The following is a 27,093-nucleotide window of genomic DNA, read 5'->3' on the forward strand; positions in this document are numbered from 1 at the left end:
GGTGAAGAAGGCTGGCTGTGAGGTGAGATCTGGGAATAGGCTGTTGGCAACATTTCAGCGCAGTCAGTTCTGCAATTGCATCCGATACGTGGGATTTCAGGGAGCCCAGACTTTGCGCTAAGCAAGTGCTGAATCCATGGATGTGAGGTGGGAGTAAGTGGCAGATTTTCACCCTGAAAAGTCCTCTACAAGTTGTCCTGTGTGGTTTGGGAATGTGTGCATACATTTTATAACCATGCACCCGTGTAACGTGGGTATAATTTTGAGGTCTTGGGGATGGGTAGTTTAGTGGAGATACTGGCCATCACTATGATCCCCAAAGCCATGACTGTTGCAGAATAAGGTCCATATAGTCCAGTATCTAGTCTCTAAGAGCAACCAGTAGCCAGTGCATTTAGCAAAGTACAAAAATTAGGTGTGACAGACCAGTTCTAGAAAGCACCTTGTTTCCTCATCCCTGTCTTGCTCCCCTCCCCTGAATTTCTTTTCCTTCTTCTCCTCCTCCTCCTCCTTCCTCCATTCCAATTATCTCCTCCTTTCATCACTGCCGGAGCTGTAAGTACAAAGTACCAATTAGCTAGTTTTCAAGTTTAATTAGGTTGGAAGGTAGAGCAAATTAAATCCTTTTATCATACGTTTCAAAGCGCTTTCCCATCAGGCCCATGGGATAGGTTTCCTTTGAATGAGGTCCACACTAGTCACCAAGGAGCTGGCCCAAGTCACGTAGCTCTCCAGCCATGGGGCAAACAGGAGATGAAACGCAACAAACAACATATCTCCCCCTTGCCCTTAAATCCTACGCTCCGGACATCTTTTTCACAAGGTTTGGGGGTGCACATACCTCTGCTCCACCCCAATAAGGAGCATTGGTCCTTAGCTTTTCCAAGGGCTACGTTAACAGCAAAGGTCTCCGTCATTTCAGCAGCACCAGGAATTCAGTAAAGACACTGTGACAAAGCTGTGCAGAAGACTTTCAAGATAGTTAAATAACATCAAGTAGAAGGTCAGCATGAGTCCCCCTGCACCACATGGGGTGGCTGCTTGGAAGCACCTTTATGCCCTAAACCCTTCTTTCTTCGAGGACAGAACAAAGGCACAAAAAGGGATCCAGGAATAACCACCTGATTTAATGGGAGATTGTAGGATAGAGTAAGGAAGCAGTTAGCCTTTAGAGGCACAGTGGGCTGCAATTGTAGCCACAGATTTCTGTTCCTCCTGAGCTCTGACAACTGCATTTCAGTATGAGCCGTCTCCCCCCACGTGGCTGCCAGCACATGGCTACCGGAGACAGTTTCAGAGCGTGCTGGCATCTTTGCTCCCAGCGTCCCTGGTTCTACTGGTCCTTGCGCCTCACTGGTTGCGTTGTCTGATGCTCTAACCCTCTCTGCTGTGCTTCCCTGTGTGTTGCAGATAAGCCGCTACCTCAGAGTAGCCCAGGAGGCATTATTGGGATCGTGGGAGGAGTCATCGCAGCAGCTCTCATCATCGGCGTGGCTGTCACCGTAATTATTGTCTACAGGCGGCAACAGAAGAACCGCGCTGAAGCAGACAACGACCTGTAAGTAGCCCGTGCTCGCAGAAGCACGGCACACTGATGGTACAGGTCCTGTTGGATGGGGCAGCAGACACGGAGCACCGCTGGCCCTTCCGCTGCCTGCACACAAGAAAAGCCTGGCAGCAAAGCTTTTTTCCAGCCATTTCTTCCTGTCTGCCACCCTCTGGCTCACTCCTCTGACTCCCTTCCCTTCTTTGGGCCCCCCCCAGTGCTTTCCGTCCTGCCCTCTCCCATCTTTGAACTCTTATCACAAGCCTTAAGTGGAAGCTGAAGCACAACGATGTTCACCCAGATGCTGTTTTTCCTTGGACGCAGTGCAGCTGCTCAGTGCCATTCTCACCCCCCCGCGGCAGAAGGATCCTATTCTTCCTTTTTCAAAGAGGCTTCAGGCTCCTGAATTAGACTGAATCACATTCTGTCATCAGAGAAGGGTCTCTGATAGACCCTGAGCACCTCTAAATGTATCCCTAAGACCCCAGAAAGGATTCACATCCGCTCAGCATTCCACTTTTGTACCTGTGGTGCCAGCCTGAAGACAAGAACTCTGGCAACATCAGTAGGGAGAGCAGACGCCCCAGGGACTCCTCCTTGACTGGTACTTGCTTTGCTTTGCCCTACACTGTGCAGCGCAGATCCCAGGCAGGGAATTTGCTGGTGTGGAGTTCGGTCTGTGCAGCAAGAACTGAGCCCTCTAAACAGAAATGTTTACCCCAGCCTCTTGCTGAGAAGCTCTACCTTGTCGCTGCCTTTGCACGAGAGCACCTCCCCCTTCCTTCCCACCTCATAGGGAAGGCAAGGAAAGCCCAAAGGCTAGGAGTCGCTTTTATCTTCCACAGCCCTCCACCTCATTGTTGTTGCTTCTTGGCCACATTTTGTGCTCCATTTAATCCCATTTGAGAGAGGGCATTGGAGGATAGCGGGAGAGGGAGGGAAGAGAACTGGGGAAAGCAGGAAGAGGGACAGAAAGGCAGGCACGCAAACAAAAAAATAGCACCACAAGGTGAAATTGCATCAACAGCATCGGCTCTGTGATAGTGATGCATTCAGACAATTCACTTCCCACAATGGCCCTCCAGGCAGGCACAGGGAAGAGCCACTTTAGCCGAGAACAGAAACACAAAGGTGCCCCAGTCTGCAGAGGTGCTGCCAAAGCCAATAGCATTTCCTTTCTTTAGAGCCATTTAAAGTCGATGTTTTGCAGAGCCTTGGGGACCCATTTTACCCTCCCCCTCACCCATACACTCTGGTCCCACGCTGGAATCCATTGGGTTGCCAAGGAAAGTCGCACATCTCTGTCAGAAGATCTGGTGAAGTTTATACAGAGAGAAGGGAGGGGGAGCCAGCTAATTAGTGGATCAGAGTTTTAATAAGTTTTGTAAAAGGATTAGACACATCTGTGCACATGAACTGAATGTGCAGAGAGAGTCTCTAGCCCAGGATTATAATGGCTGCCAATCCTTACGCTCTGGGGCAAAAGCTGATCCCCTGACGGGGGGTCAGGGATAAATGTCCCTGCGTGGCATAGCGCGTCTATAAGATTCAGACTCCTACTGGGAAGCCTGTGGCAGGCGCTACCGTTCCAGATGAGCTCCTGAACTGGGGCTGACGTTACCTTGTTGATTTGGAGTGACCACTGCCAGGCAGTTTCTGGCACCCTGTAGCTAGAAAATAAGCCACCTCCCATGGGATCGTTTGGAGCCATTCCAAAACAGTGCCGGGAGACAGGTATCCCAGCTGCACCGTCGGGATCTGCAATCCGACACGGCGAGTTGCTTGGAATTAGGAACAGAACGCTGGGAGGGAGCTTATTTCTATTAACAATTCTAACTGGGGTGAGAAAGAGGGCACAGGAGGGTTACTGAGAATAATCTATATGATTATATTGGCAGTTCGGTGACAAACACAATCAAATCTTTGGAGCGTGCAGGATCCGGCTTGTTACAGCACATCAAAGCAAGCAGACCCCTTTTCTCTCGCTCTCTAATCAGCAACCACTTCTTTATCTGCAGAATTGACTTGCCTCCATCCCACAAACCTGCCCCTCCACCAAAGAGGAAACAGGAGATGAAAAGCCACCTGACTGCAGAAGACATCCAGGTACGTCTCCCCAGCCCAGATGCAAGTTCCTTCCTCTGGCAGGGAAAACCATTTCCAAGCACTGTCTGCAGTTTGTAAATTTTGGAAAATCACGTTTGCAAAAGCAAAGAAGCCTTTGGCCTAAGTTTGAAGGGCGGCAAGTAAGGGCTCCTCTGCCCAGAATTCTCAAAGCTGGCGCTAATTGAAAGCTGCAGTTTGGATCCCGCTTATTCCCTTTTGTGGGAATTGACTTCTAAATGAAATGGGCTCTTACGTGTGAGGACTTTTGAGCATTTCCAGCATTTTGAATGTCATGAGTGGTAGTGAGGGGTGCGAGAATGAAAGAAAGAGCAAATAACATGGTAGAAGCAAGGGAGAAGGTAAGATGCACCGTCCTGCACGGTGATATCTTGTGCTGGTGTCACCTGAAGCAGATGTTGCCCCAAGCTGTGACAGAAGGATAGTACTTGCTCTCCTCATCCCTCTTCTCTCTCCTCTGTTACAGGTTGTTCACTTAGACAACATGAAGCATGAGGAGGAAATCCAGAAACTCCCTTTGCAGACTCCATACTATGACATGGCAGCCACCGAGCCCTCTCCCTACACTGACAAACTGGTAAGGAGATCAGGGTGCTAATAGTGCTGCCTGCCTTCATCCTCGCCCCCAGCCTCACTGCCTTTTGCGCAGGATCTCTCACTCTGAAAAATGAAAGACCCTCAGCACCCACGGGAGTGAACAAGCAGCCTCCACAGTCCAGGAGCATCCTCTCCTGGAGGAAGGCAACCTCCACGCTCTAATCTCGGCCCATCTCTCAAATACCACTGAGCCTTATGCAGCACTTGCCCCTTTTGCCCTTAGTTTCCATAGGTCCTAGAGCTGTGCCTTTATGGGTCCTTCCTCAGTAGAACACCCCGCTTATTCCAGATCTTCATCAGGGGACTGTCAGAACCTGTGGTAGTCTCATCTTTACCTACATATGACAGCTAAGCCTACAAGCCAGCCATCCCACCCCAGTCACTCTTCACCTCCTGCAACTGAGCCCCTGTTAGAGTTAGCAGCTGAAGGAAGCAGCTCTTGAGCAGCGCGTGCTGCGGTGAGAGCTTCACAAAGCAATTATCTGCAGGGCAGAGCGTGCCAGCGTTTGACTCTCAATTGACAACGAGGTCTTTAAACCCCCTTTTTTTGTGCGTGGATTTGTTCAGCCTCAGACAGGGAGATGCTAATGTGAGGCAGCAGCGGCAGAGAGATGAAGGGTCAGGGAGAGATGTTAGCAGCCATGCGGGAAAGGCTGGTTTTCAAGGACTGAGGCTGAAGGAGAAAACGGTAGATTCAAAGGGCAAAGGCATAGGAAACAGAAAACAGGTAGGATTAGGGCCCTCCCATGACGAGAAAATGGAAAACCTTCCTCCTCCCAGGCCTTGGACAATATCCTTTCCCTCCCTGACTCCACGGCATGGGGCTGCTGCCCCCCATCCTCCACGGGAGACACAAGATCCCCACGTAAACGCTGCAGGTCTCTCTCAAACTCTTCCTCCTCGAGGAGTGGTTCAGACCACTGCACACCAAGCCTGGTGCTTCTTGATCTCAGCAATGTGAACCCATTTCTTTGAGAAAGCAGTATAAATATCAGGCCATACTAGAGTAATATTTTATGAACATAACTAATTATCACCCTCCCTCCGGTTCGTCCCAGTACGACCCTTTAATGCGTTTGCCTGTGCAGATAACAGAAGGACAGGGCCCGGTGACCTTTAGCTAGCAGAAGTCTGCAGTGAGACAGATGCTGAGGGCATTGGAAATAAAGAGGCACAGTTCTGTGCTGAGCTGTGTTGATGTGATCCCATTTGCTTCATCCTATCTGAACACGGCTGATGTCCCTAAAGAAAAAACTTCCCTTTGGAGCCCTCTCTCAGTCCTGGGGCTTGTCTCCAGCTCTTTCTAGTCCTTGCTGAGCGGTAGCTGAGTTTTAAATGAAACACAGGATGCTAGAGCCAGACAGGCTGCTCTGTGGAGAGCATCTGAGAGCCGAATTTCAGGCAAGCAGGAGAATGGAGGAGCTCATTTTGGGAAATAACAAGCAGTCAGTTAATTAAGTGGCAGAGTTAGTGATGTGAGATGGGGCCTGATGGGAAGCTGCTCCGTAACCATGGGAACTGAGTTTGCTGCTCTCAATCCTGGTCTGAGAAGATGCATTTCTGTGTCCCGCACTTGGCACTCGCTGCTCCTTCCCCGTGGTTTTAGCCAAGAGGTGATGGACTGTGGAGCCCTCATTTCATCTGGCCCACGAAGCAACTCCCTTTGCAGTAGGGATGCGGTATCCGGGTAACTCAACCACTGCTGCCACAGCTGTGCCTGCTCTGTGAATGGGACAGCTGTGAATTGGACTTGTCCTCTGGTCAGCTTGGCTGGCAGTCCCTGTAAACGGTATCAGGCTCCCCCATCACGCACACGCACCGTGCTTTGGCTTTTCGCCCCGGGAACGAGATGAGGCTTGCTCCCATTTCTTGCTAAATCTCTGCATCCTTTGGGCAGGCAGCAGGCTATTCAAGTTCGTGACTGGTAAGGGGAAGGAGGGCGTCGCTTTGCTGCCAAGAAGTGCTGGTTTGGCTGGATTCTTCCCAGATAAGACAGGCAGTATGTGCTGCCGCAGCCAGGTGCGCATCACGATGCCTAGCCGTGATTTGAAGGGAGCCAGCTTTCGCCCTCCTGCTGCGAGACCACTCGCAGGCATCCCTTTTTTTTGCCCCAAAGCATTGCAGAGGCCTCCTGCTCATGTCGTACACATGCACGTCCCTGCAGAGGAGATGCTGAGGAGCATGTGGCCGGGATAGCGCTTGCATAGAAACCCCCAGGGAACAGCAGCAGGGGTAGCGGCGGTTACCAAAACCAGCACGCTCGGCTCGGGCCCAGTCGCCACACTCCAACCGCACGCTAAGGGACTGACCAAGGCAAGCCACGCTTGCGCGGTCCTTCATCTGAGAGGTGGGTCGGTTGGAGGATGAGGAGGGAAGCACGTTTCCTTCAGCTTCACGGGGTCTCTGCCAACCTCGCTTTGATGCAATCCCCCTCCCACTGTGTGCAGATGTGGGCAGCTGCTCTGTTGTGTGTGCGCTTCTGGGATCCTTTAGAGGGGAAAGCACAACAGAAAGGCAGGATATTCTTGTTCTGCTTGCGCTTCATCTGGAGATTTGACTTGGGAGGGTGGTGAAGATGATGAGAGTTGAAGGGAAGGGATTCTGCAGGAAAATGGGGCGGGTGCGTTCAGCTTTAAATTAATTGTGCAAAACCTCGTAATGTGGGATAAGCTAGATTCATCACAAGGCGGCATGAAAGCCGCTGCCTGGGGTTGACAATTTCACAGCACTAGAACGGGAGTCAGAAAGTGATTAGAGATGGCAAAGAGCGAGGGAGGGGGAAATGGGAGGTGCCAGGAGAAGAGAAAAGAGGCAGGTGGAGGAGGAACCCGCAGAGAGGGTGCGCAGGTCTGCGTGTGCGGACGCGTGCAGATGCGTGCTGGCAGGGGACCAGGGGAAGGGGAGAGGCTGGGGCACGTCTGCAGGAACAGGATTCCTCAGAAGGGAGCAGGGGTGGCCCTGCGTCCGAGGCTACAAATGACCGTGTACGTCTGCATGCTGCAAACTCTGGGAAAGACGACACGAAGCTGACAGCGCAGAAATATGCAAGGACAGCGTGGGGGACAATTAGGGGTGCAGAAGTGGGCATGGGCGTCATGGACGGGCCTGCAGCATTTGAGCTCTTGTGGGGCAAAATCGTTGGTTTATGTGAGGACATCTAAGGAGGAGTGAATGGGATGAAAAGGTGAGCGTGTGTTTCGGATAACACCTGCAAAGCCTGTGCGTGTCTGAGAGCGCCAGCACCCATGCGCGTCAGCGCGCAGGGTAACGTGTGCGGGTAAAAGCGCAGGTGTGCTCCGTGTGCACGCGGCACTGCCTGGGTGTCAGGTACGTGCTGTGTGTTTGTGTGTGAGGGAGTACGAGCAAGAGAGGGGAAGGTACGAGTGCACGTAGGAGCAGAGGTATGATTAGTTGTGTGTCAGCAATACCCATTTGCACACGTAGAAGAGCAAGTTTCATTGCTGCAGACGGGAAAATAATTCCTTTCAGTTTACAGGGCAATTACCAGGGTGCCGATGATGATGATTTACACAGAGCGCTTGCGTGTGGCAGTGCTAGACCTTGTATACAAGTCACATTATTGATATTGTAATAAATTTTGCTCCAAACAAGCAGCCGGGAGCAGGAGCAAGCCCGAGAATGGCAGAAAGCAGGGGAAGTGCACAGAGAAAACACCTCCAGTGGGAAGGAACGCTGTTTTGGACAGGAGTGAGGCAAAGTAGGCGGGATAGAAACGAGGAGGTAAAGACTTAGTCTGCCTTTCTCTGGAAGAGATATCTCTAGAGGAGATACTGAGATCCAAAGCTCAGGGCAAAAGAATTCCTCAGGGCGTAGGTTTAGGTTAGAGGCTGCAGCTGGCATTACTAATTTTCCTAAATGTCCACAGACACTCAGTCTGGGTCCAGACACGAAGCAGAGAGGCCACAGGATGTGCACCTCTCACGCCAGCCGCTTGCCACTGCCATCTGGTCACGTCCCCAAGGGCAGGACGGAGCGCGACCTCAAGCCTCCTGGTCCTCCGGCGTCCAGCTTCGCTCAGCGCCACGGGGGAACCGGACACTGTTCGGTAGCCGTGTTCCCCTCTCCTCTCATCTCTGTGGCTGGGGGACACTAGCAGGGAGCCAAACCCTGCCGCAGATCAGCGCGGCAGTCAGAGATAATCGCTCACTCCATAACCCCTTCCAGCAACAGGCACTAAACCAGCTCATTACAGGGCTATAAACTTCAGAAAACGGCTCTGCCACAGCTGGTACGTGGCTGAGGACGCTTCCAAACAAAGAGAAGAAAAACATTTTCAAATTAAACACCTTTTGCATAATTGCCATGCGATGCGGCCATTTTGGAAAGGGGATAGAGCAATTGGAAAGCTATTTCATTTGGAAGAGACAACCCTCTCCTCTCAGAGAGGCTTAGCAGATGCTTGGCTAATGCTGGCCCAGAAATCAGGCCCAAAAATGAGTATGAAGGAACACTCCCCACAGGGCGAGTAGCCAGGGTACCCCTTCACGCCTCGGCCAGTGACACCGGCGCTCCTCCTGGTGATGCATTTTCCCCACTGAGCAATGAGGTTTCCAGGCCACCTTGCATTCCAAGGCTATCTGACCATTGTTATTTGCAAAGCACGAGAGATGTCTGGGTAGGAATGATCAGACAAATTGGATAATATTCCATTCATGCAGTTCTTGCTGATAAGCCTGCTTAGTAAGGGAATACCCATAAATATTTTCATGCCAAAGAAGGACGCTTTTAGCATCTATTAGACATTACTATAATGACAAAATCATGCTGCATAGTTAATCTGCGGCAGCATGCTGTGCAGTCAAGCCTCATGTTAAAACGTAGAACGTAAGAAGACTGTAGCCCCCACACTAGGGCAAAACAAGAGCATTGGCTAAGCAGTATCATTTCCCTATGGTAACGTGTCGCCCGCTACAAACCTGCCCTTGGAGCTACGGCTTTGAAGCCGCTCTCTCCAGGTATCTCCTTCCCGACACCCAAAATTCAAGCCTTCCCCGTGATTTTCACTCATGCCCCCAACCCTGCATTTGCCTCCAGTGTGCTGCAATGAACTCCAAATTCCTGGGTCAAAACCGACAGCTCGGGTATCCAATAAGGTTTGAATTCACTGAACCACCCTGGCTAAGGAAAATGCTGATCCCAGAGGGCTCGACGGGAAGATCAGAGCAGCGAGATGCTGCTGGGAGCGGCCCCAGTAGAAGGAGCAGATGGGGCAGTTGCTGGGAGTGCTGCGTCACTCAGCTCAACGGTGGATTCGGGGAGCAATGCCATTGGGACCTTCGCTTTGATTTGGGATTTTACCTGACTGATTGTTCATTACCTCCCCACCTCCCTCTTTTTAACTGTTTTTTCTTCCTCCCCCCCTCACCCTTTTCTTCTTTCTCCCTCCACCCTTCACACACTCCCTCTCCCGTCTCATTCACTCGCTCCCCACCTTCGGCACGGTTCTTGTGTTCTCACTCCCCCGCCTCCCCACTTCGACCCCAATTCCTCCCTCCTGTGTCCCCACCGCCTTGCTGCTCTCTTCTCTCCAGAACCCTGGCAACAAGGACTGTGATGTCCACTATGCAGAGCTGGACACTTCCGCTCTGGCCTCGTCACCCAGTCCTCGGACCTCCATCCATGCTGGCGGAGACCTAGTCGAGTATGCAACCATCCAGCCCAACTTACGCTAGCGCATGTCACTCTAGGCCCTTTCCCCTCAGATTCTGGCCTCAAGGTACACGATCGCACTCTGCCTTCCTCACTGCACCCCTCTGAAGTCAGTGCTCCCCGCCGCATCTCCTCCCCTTCCTGTGGAGTGGCCCCCATGCATCCAGTCTGTCCTCCTCCCCATCCCCTCCACCTCCCGCACGCTGCCCACCACGGCTGCTCTCTTTGCTACCCTTATTTCTGGGGGCGCTGACAGGAATGCCTTTGCCTTGTCTTGCCTTCCGTGCATGCTCTTTGCAGTGTTTCCTTTTGCTTTCTACAGTGAGACGAGGCATGTGGGAGGGGGGGAAGGGGTTAATGGCTTTGTTTCGGAACAGGGGCCGGCCCCCCCTGCAGTCAGTGTGGCTGGAGACACAGGGAGAACAGAGGTGGGTTTGAAGGGTACAGCTCTCGGCGTGGGATTTGGTTTGGGGAATTTTTGTAAGGCTGAGCAGCACAAAGCAAAGCAGCAATGCTAGGATGTGCAGAAGCTGAAGCCAAAGGCCTCGCGGAGATGTTAAGAGGGCCTTTCCAAGCTAGTCAGTACAAGAAGGGGAGGGAAAGAAAAGGGGACTGACTGAAAGAAAAAAAAAAAGTTTGTGTGCATGGAAGCAACTATAGATAAGATGGAGCATATGTGCATGTGTGAAAGAACAAGGTGGGAGAGTACGTGAGACAACATGGGAACACGTAAAGGTTCCTGCCTCTGAAAGAGTCAGTGAATAAGAGACAGTCAGAAAGGGACTGCATATGCAAAGATAAAAAGAGCTTGCGTTGTGCGAGGTTGGTGCAGACAGCGTGTTTGGGTGTTTGAGAGACAGGGAGAAAGCGCTCTCCTCAAATTGAGAGGCCAGACCTGACTGTTTCCCTGTTCTCATGCTTTATTAACCACTTCGTTTAAGCATCACCAAGCTCAGGTCCTGTGGCAGGGACTGATTAGGACTCAGCTTGCATTTAAACCTACAAGTAGTTAAGTTGGACCATCTCTAGCTACCCGTGACCCTTTGAAATGGAATGATCTTTGCAGTGGAAAGAGGTGTCTTCAGCTCTTCTTACATTCCCTTACCCTCTAATCATGCCCTTTTCTCGGGTATTAAAGCCACCAGGTCCCTATCTGAAAGGGAGGTAACTCTCCTTTCCCACCCCGTGGGAGACTTGCTGAATGATGACACGAGTTGTTGGCCAAGGAAACGCCGTTGGCAGTCCCCTCCTTGGCTATGACTCTCTCCCACTCCTGCGTAGTCCCCACGTTGCGGTGAGTGCAGCTTCTGCCTTACTCCTTCCCCTTCATTTCGCTGCCTTTTAAATGGGAGGAAGGGGCTGTGGGTTTAACGGAGCTACAGCCCCACAGGGGTACTCAACGAAGAGGTGCAGAGAAGGGTGTGGAGACAAGAAAGCAAAAAGTGAGAGGTGAGGTGCTTTGCAGCTCACTGAGTCCCTCCCACGTCACCCAGAGTAGATCGGAGGAGGCACGCAGAGAAGCAGTAGCTCAGGGCTGGAGAGGAGTGGTTTGAAGAAGACGACAGAGGGCAAGGGAAGTGGATCCTTGGGAAGGAGGTGAATAGCTCCATGCAGGAGGATAAGCAGGAAAAAAATTGGCATTTTTAAAGAGTCCTGCTGGACAGTCCTGTTGATGTAGCGCCTCCCTGCAGACTAGGAACATCCGTGCTAACAGGTGGGTTAAGGTGGAGCATAAAGACCTGGGTGGAAACTGTGCAATGGGTTAGTTCCGTCTGCCTTTATCCCTGTGGTCCCTGGTTTTCCTGTGTTGGAAGCAGCCCTGTAGTTCCCTTGCTGTAGCAAAAGCCTTCCTAGGTAAGTGTCTGCAGCAGGCCTGGCCCGGACCACAACGGTAACCTCTCTCTCTTGCGGTGTCTCACCCACCCCTGCTCCCAGAATGAGGATCAAGGTCTTCGTAGACGTAACGAGCGAGAGTGGACAGTAAGTTTTGGGTTGGTTTGCTTTTTCTTTTCTCCATTTCATTGTGGGGTCTGTGGCTGGAGAGCGGTGCTGATCAGCTCCCAGGCGCCTGCCTGCCGCCAACGGGCAGCAGCGCTGCCAGCCTCCAGCACGCAGAGAGGATGAAAAGGCCAGCCCAGATGAAGATGTGGTTGAAAACAGCCACCTCCCCTTATGCCTTCACCTCCAGTTCCCAACAGTTTCTTGGGCTGCACTGGAGGGCTGCTCCCACTGTACGAACAAGGCAAGTGCTCCCTAATCCATCTTGGGAGGTCTCACCTTGTCCTCCCTGGGGTGGGGGATTTTATTGTCAGCAAAAGGACAGTAATCCTCCAAATCCAAATTTGGAAATCCTCCCAGTTTCTCTGAAGTAAAAATAAAGCCAGTCATATGGTGCTTTGAAGGTGTAATCTCACCGCCAGAAAATCCACCCTGATCTGTGGTATGCCTTACCAGGGGGCTTTTTTTTTTTTTATGCTTTTTAAAATTATTTCCTCCCCCTTCACCTCCCCACATTTCTGCTCTCAGGTTTCTTTGGGAATTTCTTGTCCCTATTATAGCAAGAATAGCTCAAAACCATGAGATTTGCACCAAGATCCCAGCAAATTAACGACCAGGGTTCAGATTCCCAGCTCTGCTTTCCGAATGCCCCTGTAGAACTATTAAACCAGCACCGGTTGCCGATTTGGTGCAGACGGAGCTGTGGATATTGGAGAACCATCAAACGTAGCAGCCTTGACTCAGTTCCCAGTTGCCACATTTCCTTGCTTTCAACACCAAGGTTGCCTGAACACCCCCCGCCCCAGGTCAATAGCCCCATTTCCAATTTTCAGGAGAAATAAAGCAAATGACTAAGGTGGCTTCTCATTAGTTTCCCCATTGGTAAATGAGGATAACAGCCCAGTCCTGACACCAGAAGGGTAGAGAGAAGGACCTAGGAGAGAACCGGCATGGAGGGAAACGTTTACAATTAATAATGGTCTAAGATGCCATAGGGACACAGAACAAGTACCTACTCTAGACAGAGAGAGAAAGAGTTAAGAGCATACTGTAAGAAGGAATGCAACTTTATGAGCAAGTTTTCTGTATAAGTAATACTTGCATGTGACTGTGGGTGCATCCCTCATCACAGGTCCTTACCCCGTATTTTGGGAATTTCAGCCTTCCTCATGCTCAACCTTTTCTTTTTCTGAACCCACTTGCCCTCAGTCTTGTCCTCACAAAAGTCCACCGCTGCTAAGAGCAAGCTCAGGGCCCCAGGGGCACTGGTTCCCACCCATCCCTGAAACGTTAATCTTTGTTCTTTACTCTGGACAGTGATTATTCCAGGAACTCCCTCACAGATAGGGAGTCAGGCAGCAGGAGCACACCAGGAAATACCTAAGGTTGTGGCCGTACTTGGAAGTTGAAAAGCAGTTCAAAAATGCTGAACAGGGAGTTTAGAAATAGGGAGAAGAGGATGTGAGGCTCCCAACACCAGAATGAAATGTTCTTATTTTTGATTCCCTTTATATTTTCTATCTTCCAACACCCACAACCTCTCCGCTGATTGGGCCACGCTACGACAACAGCCCTCTGTTGCTGTCACTCAGCGAAACCGCTTCTTTCTATCCATCAGCAGTGCTGCATCCCAAAATTCAAAGCCAACTGATGGAGAGGGTCAGGGTAGTGGCAGCCCAAAGTTTGAATAGTTTTGAACAGCAGGGACTTTTCCCAGCCAGGAAACAGGCGAGCACGTCCAATACGTGCATGAACGTGCAACTGCGTTTGCCTTGAGTTCGGTCAGAGAAAACCAGCCTACTTCTATTTGTGAGCCATGCTGGAAGACTAAAGACAAGTTTAAACTGCGTGAGAGGTTATTAACTGGCTCTTGGGCTTTTAAGCAATAGCAGAAACCACAGTCCTCTGTGGCAGTATCTGTCCAACTCTCACATGCAACAGAGTCTTCGGATTTTCCAGAGAAAAATATAGCAGAGGGATTCTCAGGACCCTGAGAGGGAGTTTTTCACTTTTAAAGCATTAAGAATTCATTATTTAGGGATGATTAAAAGTATAGGATACTTTCAGATCAGAGGAAAAGCTTTCTGCAGCACACCTAGTTTCACCAAAGAGATGATCTGTAAATAAAAGAAAAGGTGGAGACAGGTGTATAGGGGATGGAGAAGGGTTGAGAGCAAGTAATGGCAGAAATGAAAGTTCTGTGATTCAATCAAATAAAGACTGTTTAAAGGTAATCTACCAGGCTGTCTGAAACAGATAAATTGCTGACATCCCCTTTAATCAAGCCCTTGAAAATAAAACTGAGAGGGGAGGATGTAACCCAGATAATGAAGAGTTGTACGGAGTCATGCTGGAAACAAAGGCAAGTGGGAGAAGGTGGCAGAATTGTGTGCCAGTTCAATTTAATTAGTTCATTATCCCTAATTTAATTTCAAACTTTGTTAAAGATAAATTAGATTTGGGAAGAGTCACAGTGGGACTGGAGAAGGAAGTCAAAGGGCACTGGCTGCTAAATATGTTAAAAACCACCAGGCTGATTTTGTTCTCTTCCCATTCACTACTTCGAAATGAGATCAGGGAACAAAGCAGGAAAGCAGGAGCAACGTGACTTCTGGCTTCACGTACTGAAGAAAGGTGAAAGGAGACAGGGAAGTCTCTTCCCTTGAGCCCGACGCTGGCATGCTCCAGCTACCCTGCTCCGGCCCCGCTCCCACCTGCGAAGAGTGAGCACAAAACACTGGCCAGAAAGGAAAGGAGAGCTTGTTCGTGTTACTCAGGCCAAACAGAAGTGCTGGCATAGGGCATTTATTTTCTCTAGCCCCACTTCACGGATGCTTGTTTCACGTCCACAGTAACTGATAGATCAACAAAGAGAAATAGGCTTTGCTGACCCAGTATATTGTCAATAGGCAGCCCACAAAATAATATCGCATGACCTCTTCTGCTTCTTTCAGTGCTAGATGCTAACAAGCAGCTCAATTTACACAAGATGTCTAGCTGTTAGCTGAGAATCCCTTTCCTATTAGGCCTTTTGCACATGCATATTAGTATGAAGTCCTATGCTTTTCTGTTGCATACTCAAAAAGCATATAAACCTGCCCTCCCATTTAATTTATAATAAATTGCTAGCCTTGCTAAGAGACCCTCATGCCTGCTATGTCTTACTAAATTTCAATTGTTGAGACAACTTCCCTTTCAGGTTAGCTTTATGCAGAAAGTTGAGCTATTGGTTAACGACTTACCTCTATAAAACAGGAGAAGAGCACGGCTAATACTTTTTTCCCCTTGCAGATATGGAGGTGTTTGAGATTTCTTGAGAGTAGATGAATACAGAGAGAGGACCTTTGTACATTCTCTGCTGACTAACACCCTCCCTAGCTGTTAGCCCTTCTTTATCCCTTTTTATCAGCTGCTGCAATCAGAAGAATAGCAATCAGCTGTTCTTTGTTCCCTGCTTCCCTTCCGGTATGGATCACTGTTTATGCTATAGTATTTGTATGAAAATAACTGTCTCTAGGCTTGAAGTACGTGTTGCCACAGCCTGCTCAGTTTTCCAGCCACAGGGTTGTGTGTGGTACGGTGTAAATCTGAGCCTTGAATTCTGTGGAGTCCTAAACTTTCTGCGTAAATATGGCTCCCACCTGGGAATGGGAGAGCTGTAAGTCAGGGCTGCCTAAAGCAGCCAGGAAGAGATTGTAGGGCTTAAGGCAGAGTTAGTGAAGCCTCCTCATGTCCCCTGGCTTGGGTTCCTCCACTTAAACAGCTGTAATGCTGCGCAGCACCTCTCCACCTTTTCAATTTGCAAATAAAAGCCTGAAGTGGACCAAAACCTCATGAGGTAGCTGTGGGAACGGCCCACCCAAATTTCAGATACCAACGCAGCAATTCTAAATAGAAAGGGCCTGGAGCCCATTATTCTTTGCTAGCTGGCCAGGTCAAGATCACTAACTTTTAGAAGCTTAAGCAGTGGGATATACCGTTTTGCCAAGGAAAGGGAAATGAAAATCAGATTGACCTTAACATTTGCTGGTGCTCAGACAAACCTTCCGTCCTCTAGCGGCCTTCATTGCCCTTAACGAGGTTGCTCCTGAAATTGCCTTAAGACTGTGCAGCCCTCCAACTTGCTTGTTGCCTTTTCTAGCAGACTGAATCATCAATAAATTATTGTCAACACTTTGTTTTCTATATGATTTTTTTAAGCATCCTGGTGAAATATTTATCCAGGGACTGGCAGCAGACAGGCAGAGTAGATTGTTCTGTTCCTTCAGGCATTTTCTCCTGAGGGTCAAGTCCTTGTCCTTTCCACTAAACCAACTGTTTCTGGTACTTTGAAAGATAACAAGGAAGAACTCGAGGGCGAGTTACTTGCTTCAACCAGCCCCAGTTCAAACCACAGGCATAAAAGGTGATTGCCAGTGCATTTGCTCTCTCACAGAGATTAGCCCTTGGTGAGAGCCCATGAGCGTGGCTTGATTTGAAAGACCGAAAGCACTGTCCTCGCTAGATGTCCCTCCTGCTTGGGCCATCTTGCAGGGCTTCCAACCAGAGGAAAGGGTCTGTGAGCGGGGAGGAATCCTTCCCATCTGCTGCCACCCTCTGGGGAGCCACAGTCCTGGGCTGTGGGAGAGCTCTGCGCTCTTCCGAGCTTACACAAGCATCCCCCGCAGGCACGCCAGGAGAACAGCGGGGTCCCTGTCCTCCGGTTGCTGCTGTTTGCCTGGAACTTCCTGGGAGAAAAAGGGTCTCTGCGATTTTTGCATTCGAAAAAGCAGTGTTTCTTCAGTATTACTTGCCACAGCTCTGCAAAATTATTCCGATAGCAATCAAAGCACTTTGGACTCCGAGGGGTTTTAATTTCATTTGGCACTTAAAGAGGAAGAATCAGATTTTGCAAAGTATCCGTAAGAAAACACTCCATCAGAGGCAGGATCATGGGACCACAGAGCAGTCTCGATCTCGCGAGTGCTTTATATTCTCTGTAGTCGATTTGACTTACGAAACTGGCCCCAAGGCTTTCTGTGGAACTGCTCACACAGGCAAAGCGTAGCACGTGCACTCCTGTCTGCTAGGGAAACATTAGGCACAAACCCCTGTTTTGCCCGCAAAGTCCCTGGTCAGACACATATGCCCTTTAAATAAAAGAGCGTGAGCCTGGCTTAGATTAATGATGCATACAAGCACTGCTTTTTCAAAACACAGGTGCAGAAGAGTTAGGAAGACCAAAAATAACCTGTCCTTTCTTGGCTGGCTGCTTATTTTATCCAGAGACGCAGAGCATTTGCGGACAAGGGGCAAAGCATATTCATCAGCAATATGGATATTTCAGGAAGTGAGACAAAAATTTTTAAATGTGAGGATTTATCACCTGGGTTTCTGTTTTTCTATTTAATTTCCCATCCTGCTTGTTATATGCGTGTCTCAGCAAGGAACTGAAGAGTTGTATGTTTTGCGGCCACCAATCCCCGAGTTTTCACCCACTGACTTTTGTCTCTACTTACAGAACTTTGGAAAGTGTCACTCAGAGATATCGAATGCGAGTGATTACCTGACCCGCTGTTACTCACATGAAGATCGATATCTGGAGAAGATCCCTCATGTCTATACCCCCTTGTCAGATCTCCCACAAGATCTTTATCCTCATCATTCTGACATCTCCTTCTGCTGCCCACCTCCCGGTTCCCGGGCTCCTTACATCTGTCCTAAGGAACAGTATGTTTAAAGTGTCAACACAGCAAAATGAAGAAGCTATTGTTTTTCACTTCTCCTGACCCCGTCGCTCAACAACCAAGGCCTTTTAGGTCCCCCCTTTGCCATCGCTTATTTTATTTATTGATTTTTAAATTTTGGTGCAATCGTAAATGACATGATTAGGTTAAGTATCTGCCTGGCTTGCTAATGCTCAAGGGAACACTCTGCCTTTGCCTACGTCTCAGTCAGTACTTGCATCTTTCTTTACTCATCCTGGCCCTCCTGTATCAAGCTGGCTCTGTGTGTGCATGTCTATGTGGGTGACAGTTGCCCTGCGTCGGATGGGATGTGCCCAACCTGATTAAATGTCCATAGGTTCCCTTGTGTCAATCTCTACACTGTTTGCACCAGATGAGCCGGGTGTGGATTCTTCACAGCCCTTGTTCTAGCTTGTGTGAAGTTTTACAGCACAGCGCTGCTCAAATCTGAGGCAGTTTTTTTCCTCCTTTGGAGAAATTTGTTTCCCCTTGGCAGTGGGGATAGGAAATCCCTGTTGTGAAGAGCTAAACAGCCAAGATTGCCGAACCAAGAAAGATGCTTATAATGAAAGATGCTCCAAACCAACCCAAGAATGGAGAAAAGGGCTTGCATTAGGGGTTTTGTTTCTGTCCTTTTTCCCTCCTGCTCCCACTCCCAATCTCTTGGATTGACTCTTTTAAATCCAGACAGCATGGGGACATATTTTGAAGCCACCACATTTGGAGAAAGCATCCTTTAAATAGCCATCTTATAACCTGAAACCCAAAGGGGAAAAAAAAATTAGAAAGGAAAACATTCTCTCTAATTTTCCTTTTCAAAGCCTAATGTGACCCCCCACTAGCTTTCTGCCCCTCTCTTCCTTGCATCTGTTGATTGGAATTTTAAAATGAACTCAGGCAGAATATAAAGAATAAATCATGATTTCAGGTAATCTTCTTGCTCTTAATGAAGGATAAAAGCCAATAGAGGAATCTGGCCTTTTAACTTTTTTAAAAGCATCTTAGTTTTGGGACTACAAATGTTTTGATATTGGAATGTGTGTGGGTGTGTAAATCCAAACGTGTACATTCCTGTGACCACAAAGTGTTTTAGAGAAGGGAATTTATCTCCACATCGCATTTGTGTTCACTTGTATTAGAGGAAAAATAAATATATCTATACACTTAAATGTATATAAAAGCAAAGAAGCGGAAGAGGAGAAAAAAGAACGAACATCCTGCATAAGAGCTTGGTTTCAAGGATAACTTTCATCTGTTTCACCCAGGTATGGCATAGAAGAGATGACGGCTGGGACGGTTCTGAACAAGGGGATGTGCCTTCTTGGCGAATGGGCATTTACTTTCCTTTGTCTTGGGTTGGGTATTTGGCATTCTGCAAACATTGCACACTTCACAGCGCTTTGGAAACCATGAGGATGTTTGAGCAAAGTGCATGTGGGAGGGAGAGATGGGGACCGCGCCATTATCCTGCTGCCCAGACACCAGACAACGTTTCAGTGCTACTTGTACAAATAAGAAGTGAAACTACCATCAAGATGGAAGTCTCCCTGTAAGAACACCATCTCGGACGCTACCAGCCCAGCTCCTGCCATGCCACATGGACCGAGGCGCCATTTTATTTTTGTGTGTCTGAATCTAAACAGCTATAGTTCAGCACTTTCTGTGTTCCAATCACCTAGAGCAGCCTCAAGACTCACCCTGCTTGTCCCTCTCCTTCCGCAGAGAAGCACATCATCTGTGTTCACACTACCTCGTGGATTCCCTGCAGGCTAATAAATACATCTGTATATGAGAGAAGTTCATACTTCAGTTAGTTAGGCAATATAGCACTGTGCGAGGATGACGCCACACGCATGGATCCCCCTGGGCCCTTGCACGGCACACAACACGCCCTTGGAGAACCAGCTCTTCCCACTCCTCTTCCCCTGCTTCCCCGGTGGCATGTTGCCACTTTGTGCTTTGTGGAGGCAGCACGGTAGCTGGTCACAAGAACAAGATTTTATGTCTGGTGGGAAATCCCTGCACGCTGTGGGGAGGTGGTTTCCTTCTGGGAGGTGGTTTCTCACTAGATTGACAGGTGGTTGTATCAGCTAGGTGACCTGGCTCTGCTTGACTGGGCGAAGTGTGGATGAAAGGGCGCTTGGCCAAGCTGAAATGGCCAGCACCTCTCACAGGCATAGCAGCTTTCTATGTGCTAGTACATGGAGCACTCTCATTCCCGGGGGATCAGAGAACTATCCAGACATAGGCTTAGGCATTAAGTGCAAGTTTTCCAACGCCATCCTTTTGTTCTTGACTGATGGAACCCTTTTTGGAGTCATTTGGATTCACATTTCCTCTGCCAGTCCCCAGAGAATTCAGCCAGTCATTTCCTTACGCCGACGGACTCAACTGCCACGTGTCTTGATTCAGATAATGTATTTCGCTCTCTTGTTTTCTTCTCGACATACCTTGCGGTACTTTCTGGTTACCACAGAGCTGGAAATTGGGTGTGCTCTGAACTGAAGCCACAGCCAACACATTCACCCCAGCAAGGGAACCATGCTTTGGAGTCTGCCGAATCTGCTTGCGGTCACTCTGTTTGGAAAGGTGACGAGGTGCTTGAAAACCCAGAGGTCTCTGACATCCTGGAATCAACCCAGCACCACCGACTATGGAGAAAAAGCAAGCCAAAGTCCGCTACACACTTCCCGATTTGCATGCTTGTAATAGCAGGATGCTGCCTGCACAGCCGCAATTAAGGTAGATTGGATTGGGAGCCTTCGCCTGATGCAGTTTCAGACAGGTCGGAGAATTTAAATGAGAAGTGGAATATGGTCAGGTCTTCAGATACATAAGGAAACAAGCTAGACAAAATGGCGGTTTGTAAGAGAAGGCAGAGAACATGTTGCAGGTGGTTTTCTCTGCTGCCTGTGGCTGGAGGGATGATGCTTTGATGGGGAAGGGGAAGGCAGCGATACAGACTGCAGCATTACATAGAAACTCCAGTTGTCTTGTGCAGCTTTGAATTTGAGCTGCCCGCAGAAGGCTGCCACAAAGGGTTTTGCTGTGCTTTTCAGCACAGTGAAAGGATTTCAATCCTCCTTAGAAAGGCGAAAAGTGAGAAGAGCCTAAATTCAAAGCAGTAGTTTCACTTATGCCAGCACATATATTAAGCTTAGGAATGTCTTGGTTTTCTTTGCCTCTTAACGTTCTCTCTTCTCCTGAAGAACTGGGCTCGTCTCAAAAAATGGCAAAAGAGAGTTTCCACACACCACCAAATCCCTTTGTACCCTAGGAAAAGGGGGGAAACCCCTGAAGAAAAACCCTGAAGGAAAGAGGTAGCGAAGCTCGAGTCCATTGTTTCGGTTTCACAAAGCTGCGTTTAGAAATGGTTCCGACTCAGGGCTGTTATTCCTCCCTGCCTGTCCATACAGCTGCGCAACGTTTGCCTGATGGGTATCTCCAAACTTCGCTGCACCTGCCACCACGGGTTTAACCCTGGCTTTGCTCCCCGATAAGGCTACCCATGCCTGCAGTGACCTCGCAGGCGCGGAAATCCTGCTGCAGCAACGCTAATGAGAGGTGTTGCCTTCCTGCCACGGTGCAGATCGATTATAAAAGATCCCTTCTCCAGGAAAAGAGCCATCCGGTAACATTGTTGGGGGCAGATTGCTGAACAAGTTGAACAGGAAGCTGGTGGAGCGTGATCATGCATCCAGTGGGCTAGCAGTACATGGGAGGAACCGGTGTTTTATTTCTGTGTCTTACTGGTGTGATACATGAAACCATTCTTGCTGTTACTGGGGTGAAATGTCATAATTTCTTTTCCATATGTTGGTGGCACTGACACAAGAACTCTTGCAGATGGAAAAGACTGATCACAGAACTGAAATAAAAGTGAACTGAAGAGTTATAACAACTCTCATAGCTGTGAAACTTGCGTGAGGTGCTTGATCTCTTCCTTTCTCCCAGTGCGGACTTCTTCCTGAGCTGTTCACTGCATCCATCATCCCCTGCACATTCACATCGCTAAATTTACACGCATACACACGCACTTCTGCCTTCGCGCTGGGACCCAGGAGTTACTGGCTGAGCTCTGCCCGTTTGCAAGGCTGTTCCCAGGACTAGATTCACCTGCATTCACGTTGCATCCTTGACTGTCTGCAGCACTGGTGGGGACGTGGGACTTGAAAGGTAAACAGAGGAGCAGTGCTGAGGCGACCTGCACGGCAATGCCTGGTGCACATCACTGCTATAGCTCTGCTCTCGGAACAATGCAAACATAACTGTGATGCCTAAGTGCTCTATGAGAGATGCCTCTCTCAGCTCATTCGTTTCACCTGTTACCTTTTTGGAAAGCCTCCTCCCAGCCTCCCCGTGCAAGTTAATGGAGCGGATTCGGAGCCACAAACAGCTGGTCCTCGGGGCCAGCAGCTCCTTAGGGAAGGTACAGGTGAAATCATCCCCGGGGCCCCCTCCTCTCTAGCCCACTTCTCCTGCAGCACTTCTGGTTCCACATGCAGGTAAACACTGAGCGTTGTTTTAAGACAACGAATGCATTGCAGCTGCCTTCGCTGTACTCTGGTGCGCTGCGTGGGAACTGCCAGAGGCCAGAGACCGCTCCTCTGCCCCAGCCATAATGCAGGGGGGAAGGAGGCTGCTCCATCTCTGCTCCTGCTTAATTACACTCTCCACTAGCACCCATGAATAACGGTGCAACGAGCAGGCGCGTGCTGATGTCCCGGATATTTCCTCACCAGCAGCACATGGTGATCGAGCGTACCTCGGTCAGGGACAGGACCAGGCCCTGCACCAGCCGGCGGAAGGCACTCCCTGGTTAACCTGGGATTAGCAATAGCTGGATTCACGCGAGAAACAAGCAACAGAATAAGAACCTGTCTTTAAAGGGGGTCCTCTGGTTAAATAAGAGAGAAGCAGGCTGTCTGATCAGAGGGTGGGGGTGAGGAGGGGAAAGCGCTCCTGTCTGGGGAGAATTCCTCCGCGGCCCCACGACTGCAGGCAGCACCCCAGGGGCAGGAGGCCAAGGTGCTGGCGGCACAGCCCAGGCCGGCCACACGCCTCCACAGTCCCAGCAGCCTGGGGCCGACAGGATCATGGCTTCCTGGCCGCGCTCCTGCCTCTCCCCGTTCCAGGCACTTCTTGCTTGAAGGGGAGGCCCCGCCGGCTGCGCAGGGTGTTACATGCCAGCCCGGCAGTCCTGCTCCCGTGGCTGAACCGGCGGGTCTGCCATCGTGCCTGCCTGCCCTGGTGAGCGTGCCGCCATCCCGCGGGCTGTGAGCACACATGCGCTCATGGCGAACAGGGCGTCACTGCAGTCCAGCTGAACATGAAGCTTGTGCTTACTTAGGAGACAAAATCAGACAGATATGATCAATACGCCATTAGAGAATTTTTAGCACAAGCCACTAACTCTGAGAATGAAAAATCCCCAGGATATTTTTTAATAAAAAAGCTCCACTGCACAAGGATAGGTCCTCTGCACATGGATAAAAACCTTTTGGAACAATTTAGCCACAGGTCTAGGCTAGCAAATGGCAGAGGGCTGGGGGGGGGGAGGTCATGAAGGAAGGGTAAAAGGGTCTGTGTCGTGCAGTCAGTGGGCTGAACGCAGCCTGCGTTAGCAGCAGCCGTAGCTGGTCATTACTGGGCAGGCATTTATTGGATTGCATGAGATAAGCTGTCATGACCACGTATCGCTGAAAACTCCGGAGTTTCTCTTGGTTCTTTCTCAGAATGGTTCAAGAAGGGCCACAACTTATCCTCAGGGACAGCGTGGCCCAGGATAGCGTGCGGATCCAAGCACTAGCGCAGGATGGTGAAAGCAGACTGCTAGCAATGCTATCCTTGCTTTGCACAAAACCAGACAAGTTTATCCTGTATTTCTGGAACCTGGCATCTCCCCCCAGGACTGTATTTACTTTCTGAATAGGGAAAAAGAACCTGGATTTACCTCCTGTGTGTCAGTTTGTAACACAGGTGCCATTTGCACGGAGGCTCCCACCGATGCCCAGCTAGAGCTTTGCTCATCTGAGTTGAAAAGGCACACAAACACTCAGGCTGGCATCAGAGACACTTTGCACAGATAAGGTAGAAAAGCCGCTCACTCCAACAGAGGTGCTGCAAAACACATCCATTCCTGCTCGTCTGTATTTCCCCACCGCTATCAGATGTGCAAGCAGGGTCAGCGCTTGAGATGAGTTTTGAGGTCTCTTTCTCCAGTGCTGAATGTACTATGAGCAGCGCCTCACAGAACAAGAGTACCTCCTGCTGGGTTGCTTTATGTGTATATAGAAATTTACATATGAATATATATATATATGTATAAAACTAAAATATCAGTATTACTGCCTCTTGGACTGAACTAAATATATAAGACATATCAAAATACTTATATAGCTGAAGACTTGCTGGTTTATCCTTGGAGCTAGTCGCCTTTATAAATAGCATTTCATATAGAAGCAAAAAATAGGCACTGTGGAGGGCAGACGATATACCACAAATATGGAGTGGAGTGGGGGAGCTGCAAATTAAAGGACAGCACAGGAAAGAGCTGCATTAAAGATTCCACATCTCTGCTGCGACCAGGGATGGCTGATCTCTTTTTTGCTGTAGAATCGTGCTCTATTTTCTTTCCCTTTATGGCAGATGGGAGGTGAGGTTTTAAAGCCTGCCAAGAATGCATCCAGCCCTGTTCCTCTGGGTGAACAGCACCATAGATGGAATGAGCCTTCTCCAAGCATCCTCCCACTCCCAGATCCTCCCCTCCCCCTTGTAATCCAGGCTCGAGTACCATCATTTTCATATCAGTACTAATTACATTAATTATTCTCCTCAGTATAAAACTCATTAAGCTGGAATTTATGGTTCATTAACTTAGAGCCAGAGTTCTTCCTCAGTGCGGTGGTGCGGGGCCAGGATTATTTCTGTCCTGGCTGGGGGCAGGTTCTAATCTGCGTCCCTTGGCCACGCTCAGCATTGCCTATTGAAGTGTGAACAAAGTTGCGTGTGCTCGTACGGGGGTGTCACACCAGGCAGGGAAGGTGTTCCTGAACCACAGGAGGACCGGAAAGGGCAACAGCGCCCGTGCAGCCCCGGTGTGAAATGCTTCCAGGGAAGATCAGGTGTGGCTAGCAGAGGCAGAGCAGCCGAGGAACGCTTGCAGGCAGGCTACACGCCAGGGTGGATCGGGACTGAAAATGACCTGTTCGGTGGTGCGGGGAAAGGTTTGTGCTAGTGCTTGGGGACATCTGGCTTCAAGTCTGGTATGGTAAAGAGTTGCCGGGAGCCTGCGGAAGCCACTCAGCACAGGACAGAGAGGATTTACGCTGCCTGACCTAAGGCAGCCTGGCTGGACGCAGTCAGAAGCGAGATGCTCCTCCGGAAAGACAGCACACCTACTTTGAGGGCAAACTCTAATCACTCCCTTAACATGCCATGCACCGGAAAGGCCATCCTGGCTTATGCCTTTGGGGCGAGAGGAATGGTATCCCAGTGGTCTCTCCTCCACGTTAGTTCTCCACGTGCCTCTCCTCTGGGCGGAGGGCTAAGGCAGCTGTAGAGTCCCGCCTAAGCTCTGCAGGGAATCCCCGCGACTCAGTGGCAAGCGGTGATGGGTACTCCCGCTCTCCCGGGGGGGTAATGGTACGAGAGGAGCCCTTGCTGTCAACATCTCTCCCAGGGACGCTCTCTAACAAACGAGCACTGCCCTTGTCTTCTTCTGAAGAGTTGTCAGGAGCGGTCTTTCACTGGGCCTGATCTTGGAGTGTAAAAGCAGTCCTGGGAACGGGAGGGAAGGAAGAAAGGTAAGCAGCTGCACGTCCCCTGCCTAGGACACGCGGTCCAGCCCAGCATGTTTCAGACAGGCTTCCCAAGCTCCCCGACTTGAGCACAGGCTGCCACAGGAGACGGAAGGGACAGGCAGGCCGACCTCCTAATGGACCCAACTGGCAGAGAATCCATTTCCTGAGCGCGGTGCCTCCTTCACACTGCGCGGGTTTCTACCACGCTCCCTAATTACTGTAATTAAGCAGTCATGCTGAGCGATGTTACGCAGAGGGTTCAGAGTCATTACAGGCCTGCAGAAGATTAAACCAGCCCCGACTTCAGTGTCTGAGCTCTTCTTGGTGGTGGTGATGACGAAGATTAGAGTAGGAGACAGAGCTTTACAACACGGGGTCGTGCCATTTGTCATGGCTGTCAGGTCTGCCCTCCTCAAATGTGCCCGGCGCAGAAGGGGACACAGCACTGGTATCCCGACCGTTCCCAGGGACCTCTGCATTCCTCCGTCTCCCAGAGATGGACGACTGTCCCCAACAGTATTCCTGATGCTCTGGAAGGGAAAGATCTTTGTGACTGGCAGAGAGGAAAATGAAGCTTGATGCCTACATGTCTGCTTTGTCATTTGTCAAGCACGAGAATAAATATGCAGTTGGATTTGTGCAAGTGAAAAGTCCTGTGGAGCAGAGAGGGGCTCAGTTTCACATTATTCCCTTGGTATCCAGCACTTTCTTTCTCTTCTGGTCCCCTGCAGCTAGGAGGTCTGAGGTTCGTCTGTAACCATGTATGTCAATACCATGGTGATACGGAGGTCCCTAAGGTTTCATACAGCAGCCTGATTAGCTGAGCAGTGTCCTTCCCTAAGGTGCTTGCTGACAATAGCAGAGGACGAAACTGGAGACAACTTTTTTAATCCCACAGCTGTACTCCCTCCCTCTTCAACCTTTTTTTCCCTTGAGGGCACTCAGTGTTTTGCAGACCTACTTCCATTCACACAGGTAGTGAGACACAACGTGTGCAAGAGACGACGGCTCAGTTCATATACATTTGGCATCTAATTAATTTCTTTGTGACTGTGAAAATCAATACTGTTCATAGAATCCACAAAGGCACTTCAATCGGTCAGTGTCCTTGTTAAGTTCGTTTCGGGCTGCCGAAAGATCCTTTCAGGAGGCGATTCTGTGAGCTGAAGAAGGAAAATAATGATCCCCATTTCTCTAATGAACTCTGAGAAGTCTCCAGGCTTCTCCCCCCAACCCCACTAGAGGGAAAGTGTTTCTTGGTGATCAGCTTCATGGGATGGACTGGCTTTTCGTGGGATTTTGCCTGGCTAGTCAAATTCTGGTGCTTGGTTTTGCTCCAATTAAGATCAAAGTGTCCTCTTACACTTGCAAGAACATGTATTTCTTCAGCGGATGTTAAATGATTTCAGTTCTACTTGCGCTTGCAAATTTTGTGGGCATAACAATAAAAGCCAAGTCTGGTCTGTCCCAGAGCATCAGAGCTCCACATTTTTCTGCAGTTTCCTATGCCTCTAATTTTATCTCTAGCAAGTGTCTTCAAAACAGCGTTTGATCTCTGCATCCTGCTCATTCTGCCTGCGCGAGGAACAAGTCCAGCCCTGCGGTCAGCTGGTCCAGCGACAGTTTCTTT

At 49.7% G+C, this 27,093-nt stretch overlaps 1 protein-coding gene across 3 annotated transcripts in view; it reads left to right on the forward strand.

The window, feature by feature from the left end:
• NECTIN1 (nectin cell adhesion molecule 1) overlaps positions 1-21,569 on the forward strand; it is a 108,810-nt gene extending 87,241 nt beyond the window's left edge. Inside the window, exons 6-10 of one of the 3 annotated variants that reach the window (XM_054803156.1) lie at positions 1,411-1,558; positions 3,565-3,652; positions 4,137-4,247; positions 9,820-9,929; positions 17,436-17,627. In XM_054803156.1, the coding sequence (XP_054659131.1) occupies positions 1,411-1,558; positions 3,565-3,652; positions 4,137-4,247; positions 9,820-9,929; positions 17,436-17,484 (506 nt within the window). In that variant the 3' untranslated portion in view covers positions 17,485-17,627. Of the gene's footprint in view, positions 1-1,410; positions 1,559-3,564; positions 3,653-4,136; positions 4,248-9,819; positions 10,005-17,435 lie in introns of all 3 variants that reach the window. The other 2 variants (XM_054803157.1, XM_054803153.1) reach the window with 2 other exon arrangements.
• Positions 21,570-27,093: the final 5,524 nt, after the last annotated feature.

This window comes from Grus americana, chromosome 24 (assembly GCF_028858705.1).
Source record: "Grus americana isolate bGruAme1 chromosome 24, bGruAme1.mat, whole genome shotgun sequence".
Lineage (NCBI taxonomy): Eukaryota > Metazoa > Chordata > Aves > Gruiformes > Gruidae > Grus > Grus americana.